General features: G+C 59.9%; 1 protein-coding gene across 3 annotated transcripts; it reads left to right on the top strand.

The window, feature by feature from the left end:
• The first annotated feature begins 362 nt into the window (after positions 1–362).
• Positions 363–7360, top strand: DMWD (DM1 locus, WD repeat containing). 3 transcript variants are annotated; one of them, XM_065926335.1, is made up of 5 exons: positions 363–884; positions 2125–2307; positions 4330–5598; positions 6366–6440; positions 6801–7360. In XM_065926335.1, the coding sequence occupies exons 1-5, from the start codon at positions 444–446 to the stop codon at positions 6846–6848; spliced, it is 2016 nt and encodes a 671-aa protein (XP_065782407.1). In that variant the 5' UTR covers positions 363–443; the 3' UTR covers positions 6849–7360. The 3 variants fall into 3 exon arrangements, with proteins under 3 accessions (XP_065782407.1, XP_065782409.1, XP_065782408.1); XM_065926337.1 differs by lacking the exon at positions 6366–6440 and having other exon boundaries at positions 4330–5638; XM_065926336.1 differs by lacking the exon at positions 6366–6440 and having other exon boundaries at positions 364–884.
• The last annotated feature ends 781 nt before the right edge of the window (positions 7361–8141 follow it).

Genomic DNA, 8141 nt, shown 5'->3' with positions numbered 1-8141 from the left:
GTTGGGAGTCTTCAGGAGTCATTAGGGTAACCTGAAGTCATTTCTGTGACGTCATGGGAAGGACAAGTTGTGGACGAGGCCTCCACTTGAGGGTACTCCCGTTGCTAGGCAAACGGTTCCCTGGGCGCCGTTGCTAAGGACTAGGGCTCTTTTAATGGCCTCGCCCCTTTCTCTGAGGGCCCCGCCCCCACAGCCAACCACTAGACGGTAGCAGGCACGAAGGCCGCGCCCATCTTGTAGCTCCGCCTTCAGACCCAGAACCGTTACCGGAGCGACGGCTGGAGCTCGTCCCGCCTCCCTACCCTGTTGCCAATCGAAAAGGCGTTGCCTGGGCGACGACCCCACCTCTTCCGGTGCGGACCCCGACTTCCGGCAGGGGGCCCGGCAGCGGGCGGCGGTCCGGCTGCGGCGGGGTCCGGGGCTGGGGTGGGGGGGCGCCCAAGATGGCGGCGGGCGGCGCGGAGGGCGGCTCGGGCCCCGGCGCCGCCATGGGGGATTGTGCGGAAATCAAGTCGCAGTTCCGCACCCGCGAGGGCTTCTACAAGCTGCTCCCCGGCGACGGCGCCGCCCGCAGATCGGGTCCGGCTTCCGCCCAGACCCCGGCGCCGCCCCAGCCGCCGCAGCCCCCGCCCGGCCCTGCCTCTGCCTCGGGCCCCGGCGCCGCAGGCCCCGCTCCGTCCCCTCCGCCTGCAGGCCCCGGGCCCGGACCCGCGCTGCCTGCGGTGCGCCTAAGCCTCGTGCGCCTCGGGGAGCCCGACGGCGCCGGGGCCGGGGAGCCGCCCGCCACGCCCGCGGGGCTGGGCGCCGGGGGAGACCGCGTCTGCTTCAACTTGGGCCGCGAGCTCTATTTCTACCCGGGCTGCTGTCGCCGTGGGAGTCAACGGGTGAGCGGCCTGCATCTTGGGGCCCTGGGTGCAGGCTGAGAGGATGGGGACCCCTGAGGTGATTTACAAGTGACAGAAAGGTACCTGAATGACAGGGGGCCCGGAGAGAAGCATCCTGGATGTGATGGATGTCCGAGGGGGAAAGTGTTCTTGGAGATGATGCAGGGTTCTAAAAGGTGATGGGAGGCCCCGTGAGTGCTGGCCATCCTGGAGGTGGTGGGAGGCCTTGAGGTCAGTGAGATCCCCAGGTTATGCGTGGGGCTTCTGGGATGGTGACTGTTCTGGAGGTGATGGAAAATCCGAGATGGTTGTGGGGTCCTCCAAGGTTCTGGCTGGCAGGCATTTTGCAGGTGTTGGGAATTGCAGGGTCAGAAGTGATACCCAGGGATATTGCATTCTGGGGTTTTCCGGGGAGACTTAGGGAGTCCAGAGGTGAGGAGGATTCTAGGAGTGATGGGGGCTTAGAGGTAATAGGGATCACGAAGGTGAATGGGACTCTAGAGAAAATGGGATTCTGGAGATAATGAGGGTGCTGGAGGAAATGAGAATCTCGGAGCTGATTGGAGATACGGAGGTGATATCCTCAGGTATGACAGGTGTCTCTAAAGTGATGTCAGTCCCAGAGGACGTGAGACCCTTGGAGTAAGTGATGGCCCCTGGAAGTGTTGGGGATCCGGAGAGCTCAGAGGTGATGAAGGCACCTAAAGTTTGGGAGGACAGTGAGATTTAATGGGTTCCTGAACTGTGTGATGGGAATTCTGAGGTTTAGGAACTCCAGAGTGAAGAGATTCCTGGGACATTGGGCTTTAGTGTTCTGGGGACTGGATGATCCTGAGTTTTGGTGGTCTTGGAATATTGTGGTGCTAAGACCTAGGGGAGTTGCTAAAAGTATGGGGGAGGACTGTAGAAGCTTAGGGACTATGGGGACCCTGCATTGATACTGTAGGCAAGAGTCCCTGAAGTTGGGCGGGGAGGGGGTCTAACTTGGGGAAGGAGGCGCTTAGTGGTCTCATGTGGTGGCAGCGGGGGAACCTTCCTGCCTGGTGTTCTCCTCTGTTTGTGTTTTGGGACTCCTTCCTGTCTGTGGTTGCCCCTTCACTCCTCATTTACCCATCCACCTACCCACTTCCCTCAGGGCTTTAGCCCTGCTTCCTCTTTGTGGTTTTTCCCCCAACCTCAACACCCTCTTCCTTCCTCTCAGTGGTAGAAGCCATTAACTCGTTTTCTCCCACCACTCAAGTCCATTGACCTCAACAAGCCAATTGACAAGCGGATCTATAAGGGCACTCAGCCCACCTGCCATGACTTCAACCAGTTCACTGCTGCCACGGAAACCATCTCCCTGCTGGTGGGATTCTCAGCCGGTCAAGTCCAGTACCTGGATCTCATTAAGAAGGACACCAGCAAACTATTCAATGAGGAGGTGATTATGGGTCCCCATGGCTTAGAACTCCTCCCCCATCCCACTCACCCTCACGCTGTTTGCCATGAGACTACAGCTGCCTGGGGAGCAGTGTCGGCCTGAGTGGGGGCAGGATGAGGGAGAGATGGGGGGTGGACTGACAGATTCATCGAAGGGGGTGACAGCAGTTATTCTGATGACAGCTAACGATGACAGATGCACCTCTGGTGCCCAGGCCCTGTGCTGTGTTAGCTCTATGCTGAACACATTACTCCTGGTGTTTTCATCAACCAATGGGTTAGGATTGTGAGACCCATTTTGCAGGTTAGAAAACTGAGGGTGGTCACTGGTTGGGATTTGTTTGAAGCCAGAGCCCTTGCTCTTCAAATTCTGGACTACATCATCTACTCACTGTGGCTTTGGGAAGGTAGGTGCCTGTTCCTTAGCCTCAGTTTTCCTCCACTGAAAAGTGGGATTCCTGTCCCTACCTCACAGGACTGTGGAGGTTGCTCAGTCCTGGGTGGACCTGGCATAAGGGGAAATGCCAGCGGAAGAGCTTATCTGTGTCCAGAACTACTCTTGTCCTCTGTTTCTTTCTCCTGTGTTAAGAGAGGGTGTCCCAAATGTACAGAATGCATGGATGTCAGAGGAAAGTGAGTTGAACAGGGAATGGATTAAAAATGGACTAGCTCATCCATTCACAAAATATTAACTGAGCATTCTCATTCATTGCCAGACTTTGCTCTAAGCACCAGGAGTATTACATCTCAGTGAACAAAACAGAGGGCCCTCTCTTTGTGGAGCTTTCATCTCTTTGGGAGAGACAGATATCAAATACCTAAGTGTGCTGTCTGTCAGCAAGTCATGGACGAAAATCCAGCAGGGAAGGTGAATGGGGAGTGCTTGGCGAGGTTAGGAAAGGTCTCGCTAGAGGGTGATAGGGAAATAAAGGACCTGAAGGAGGCAGGAGAAGTTACTAGGGAGAAGGATATTCTGCCTAGAGGGACAGCTAGCACAGATGCCCAAAGCAGGAGAGCAGAAAGGCTGGGCGGCCAGAGCAGCGCTGAGGGGGAGGGTAATGGAGAAGTTCTCAGAAACAACTCGAAGGGCCAGGAGATGTAGGTCTGGAAGGTCATAGACGCTTGCCACCGGGGTTCACCTGAGCCATAGAACACAGAAACGATGTGATTGATTTCTAAATTCTCCAGAGAATGGAGTATGAGAATCCACTTAGATACCTGGGAAAGAAGTTAATTTGTTACAGACAGTGGATGCCAAAGGACTTCAAGGCTGGGTTTTCTCCGGAGCCCTGCCTGATAAAGGCTGCCCTGTGTGTTCAGGGTGGGAGAGAGTGCTAGTTTGCTGGCTTAGGTTTTAATCGCATCTCTCTGGCAATGGTGTAGAGAAGAGACCTGGGCGGTGGTGGCCTGGAGGCCGGTTTAGGCCATCACAAGCCTGATGACAGCTGAGACCAGGGAGGGTGGATTCGGTGGGGGGAGGTGAGAACAGGTCAGTTTCTGGGCGAATTTTAAAGCTCCAGTCCACAGGGTTTTTTGCAGGTGTGGAAGAGAGTGCCGAGGACAGAAAGGAGCAGAGATGCTCAGCCGACAGGATGGGGTTGTCATTCATGAGTCCAGGAACTGCTTTCCAGGACTCCTGCCTGCACAGCTCTGCGCTGTGGGGCCAGAACAATGAACCAAATAAACAGAGGTCCCTTCCTGAGGGGAGCTAATAGTCTGGGAATCGCTTTCTTGCCTTAAGCACCACATGGTGAAGATGGTAGAAGGGGTCAGACAGAGACAGTGCTCTGGAAGGCAGCATTGCCCTCCCGCCGAAGAAGGACATGGAGACTCCACGGAGCGCCCCTCACACAGCCCTTCTCCCCCTGCTTTCCCGTGATCTGGTGTCTGTCCTTCTGCCCCAGTCCCTCCTCTCCCGGGAGACCCAGGCCGGGGATGATGACCTTCTGCGGGGAACCAGGCTGGGGAGGAGGTGGGCCGGGGGAGGGTGGCCTTCTCTCAACCGCGCTCCCTCCCCTGATAGCGGCTCATCGACAAGACCAAGGTGACGTATCTGAAGTGGCTGCCCGAGTCAGAGAGCCTGTTCCTGGCGTCGCACGCCAGCGGCCACCTGTACCTGTACAACGTGGGCCACCCGTGCGCCTCGGCGCCGCCGCAGTACAGCCTCCTGAAACAGGGCGAGGGCTTCGCCGTCTACGCCGCCAAGAGCAAGGCGCCCCGCAACCCGCTGGCCAAGTGGGCCGTGGGCGAGGGGCCCCTCAACGAGTTCGCCTTCTCGCCTGACGGCCGGCACCTGGCCTGCGTCAGCCAGGACGGCTGCCTGCGCGTCTTCCACTTCGACTCCATGCTCCTGCGGGGGCTCATGAAGAGCTACTTTGGGGGCCTGCTCTGCGTGTGCTGGAGCCCCGACGGGCGCTACGTCGTGACGGGGGGCGAAGACGACCTGGTCACCGTGTGGTCCTTCGCCGAGGGCCGCGTGGTGGCCCGGGGCCACGGCCACAAGTCCTGGGTCAACGCTGTGGCCTTCGACCCCTACACCACGAGGGCGGAGGAGGCGGCGGCCGAGGGCGCCGAAGGGGAGCGGAGCGGCGAGGAGGAGGAGGAGCCGGAGGCCGGGAGCACAGGCTCGGGTGGGGGCGCTCCGCTCTCCCCACTCCCCAAGGCCGGCTCCATCACCTACCGCTTTGGCTCGGCCGGCCAGGACACGCAGTTCTGCCTGTGGGACCTCACCGAAGACGTGCTCTACCCACACCCTCCCCTGACCCGCACGCGCACCCTCCCCGGCACGCCTGGCACCACGCCGCCTGCCACCAGCGGCTCGCGGGGCGGGGAGCCGGGCCCCGGGCCCCTGCCCCGCTCGCTGTCCCGCTCCAACAGCCTCCCACACCCCGCGGGCAGCGGCAAGGCCGGCGCCCCGGGCACGGCAGCAGAGCCCGGCACGCCCTTCAGCATCGGCCGCTTCGCCACGCTCACGCTGCAGGAGCGGCGGGACCGGGGGGCCGAGAAAGAGCACAAGCGCTACCACAGTCTGGGCAACATCAGCCGGGGTGGCAGTGGGGGCGGGGGCGGCGGGGACAAGCCCAGCGGTCCCGCCCCCCGAAGCCGGCTGGACCCCGCCAAGGTGCTGGGCACCGCGCTTTGCCCACGCATCCACGAGGTGCCGCTGCTGGAGCCGCTGGTGTGCAAGAAGATCGCCCAGGAGCGACTTACAGTCCTCCTCTTCCTGGAGGACTGCATCATCACCGCCTGCCAGGAGGGCCTCATCTGCACCTGGGCCCGGCCGGGCAAGGCGGTGAGTCTACCCTCGCCAGCCCACTAGGACCCAGACAGAGGTGGGCCTTGGCAGAGGGCTTTGTTAGCACACAGCCTCCAGCCCCTTGGGGTACGGGAAAGCCATGGAAATTTTGTCCCAGAAAAAGGCTCCCCGGGTCTTAGAGTGGCTTCTAGAACGCTTGCCAGGTAACAGCAGAGAGCAGGTCAGGTAGGAGAAGCCTCTGGGAGTGGTGGAGACCGGGGCCAGCTGTCTGAAGGGCAGCCGGTGGGCCCCGCATGGCCAGGTCTTACTGGAATGGTGAGATGTTTCTAAGGCTGCCGACTTCCAGCCTGGGTCCCAGACTCCTGGGATGCAAGCCCACAGCTGGAGGCGTGGGCTGTGGGATCCACGCTCCAGGTTCCAGCTTGCACTATAGCTCCCTGTGTGACCTTGAGCGAGTCACTGCCTCTTTCTAATCATTCTCATCTCTGAGGACAGGGACGCATGAAGATGGGTGGTGGGTGGATGTGCCCACTTCCTGGGTTGACCCTGGGGCTCAGAGAGGCCCCGCAAGTGAAGTGGAGGCCTGGTACTGTATGACTTGGGAGCTGGGGTCTCAGGAGTCTCCTTGGGCTTTGGGTTTGGGGGCCAGGAGGCCAGATGGGAGGGCTGTGCCTTGGTTCCCTGGAAGAGTTTTAGAGTCATAGGTTCCTGGATCCCTAGAACTTAAAGCACAGTTTCTGAGGCAGGGGCATTGGGATTTGGGGAAGCTGGTGAGCCTGAAAGAGACCCCTCTATCTCCCTAGTTCACAGACGAGGAGACCGAGGCCCAGACAGGGGAAGGAAGTTGGCCCAGGTCACCCAGCAAGTCAGTGGTAGAGGTAGGACTGTCCCTAAGTCCTTCCCCGCCAGAATATCAGGTCCCCCCCAGTCAGAAGGGGACCCCAGTTCCCCCCCTCTCCTCCTTCTCCCCTACCCCTTCTCCATCCTCTCTGCTCAGGCTCACACAAGGACTTTAATTATTGTATAAAAGTGCCGCTTGCTGGGACAGGGAAGCTAGCCGAGATTGAAGTTCCTGAGCCCAGAGCAGCGGCCTGTCTAGGGGCGTCTGGGGTGGGTTCAAGGGCAAGGCAAGGGTGGCGGCAGCCTGGTGGACTCCGGGCTGGCTCCCTCCCCATGGGACTGGTGAGAGCCCCAGGTGGTCTCTAACCCCTGCCTGTCTCCCCTCTCCTCTTCCCCAGGGCATCTCCTCCCAGCCAGGCAACTCCCCAAGCGGCACAGTGGTGTGAAGCCGTGGATGTTGGGGTCCCCCCACACCACACCCCCAGCCTCCTAGTGTAACCCTTCCCGCTGACCTCACGGATCAACATATTAACAAGACTAACCATGACAAATGGACTGCTCCGGTCCTTCGCCCTGCACAGATTTGGGGGTAGATGGTCCCTCAGACTGGCCCAGACACTGGGGGGATGTAGTGGCCTGTGTGGCCTCCGCCTTGTCCCCACCCACTGCCAAATACAATGACCCCTTCCTCCGAGACATCAGTGTTAGCCTCCCTGTCCCCAGCATGTGACTGGTCACTCCTGGGGGAGAAACCGCCCCCCACAAGAGCCCCAGCTCTGCAGTGTGCCCCTCCGACCTGTGCGCGGGGCAGGGGGTGGGCCACCCCTCCCCTGGCCCCAGCCCTGCCCCTGCTATTCCTTGTGCTTTTGAAGAGTGTTAAATTATGGAAGCCCCTTGGGGCCCTCCCTGTCCCCCGGGACCTCTTATTTATACTAAAGTTCCCTGTTTTCACAGCGTCTCTGTTCCCTTCCACAGAGGTGTGAAGGAAGTGTGTGTGTGTGTTTTCAGCACAGTCCTAGAATCAGTCCACTTTATGCAGAACAAGAGCTAGGTCAAGCCTCCCCCAAACCCCCTTTCGATGGCAGAAAAAACTGACGACCAGAGGAGGGCGGTGCTGGGGGCACAGAGCTGGTGAGTCAGCTGCTGGCCAGCCGGGGGCAGGGCCCATCAGATGGGGAGGATCCCTCACACCGCCCCCCCCACCCCAAACTCTCAGAGGGAAGGGAGCTGCCAGGATCCCTTCAAGGTCTTCAGTGGGCGTTTTTAATGTTTCCTTTTCAAAGGGTCCAAATCAGAAGTGACAGGGGTCCCCAGGGAGCCCCTGAGGTCCCCCTAAGTGACCTGCCGCCAGCACAAGCCTTGGCCTCTTGCTGGCTCGGCCAAGGGCCCCAGCATCCAGGGCCGACCAGAGACCATGGTTTCCTCGGAGAGGCCTGTCCACCCTGGAAAGAGCAACGAAAATCCCTCCTGGCGGCTCTCTGGAGCCACAGGGAGTGGTGTCTTCCCGCTCCGCCCTCCACCCCCCGAAATGTTTCTGTTTCTAATCCTAGCCTGGGCAGGAATGTGGCTGTGCAGCCAGGGTCCAGGGAGCTATTTTGGGGGCTCCTTTGGCTCCCCCCGGCTTTGGCCAGTGGGTCACCCCTGGTCCTGGCTGCTGAGGGCCTCTGTTCCCAATTCTCTCACCACCCCTTCCCCACCTCCTGCCAAAAAAAAAAAAAAACAGTGTAAAACAGAGGGCC

Source organism: Muntiacus reevesi, chromosome 2 (assembly GCF_963930625.1).
Source record: "Muntiacus reevesi chromosome 2, mMunRee1.1, whole genome shotgun sequence".
Lineage (NCBI taxonomy): Eukaryota > Metazoa > Chordata > Mammalia > Artiodactyla > Cervidae > Muntiacus > Muntiacus reevesi.
Note: the sequence above shows the minus strand (reverse complement) of the source record. Positions and strands in the feature narration are given on the sequence as shown.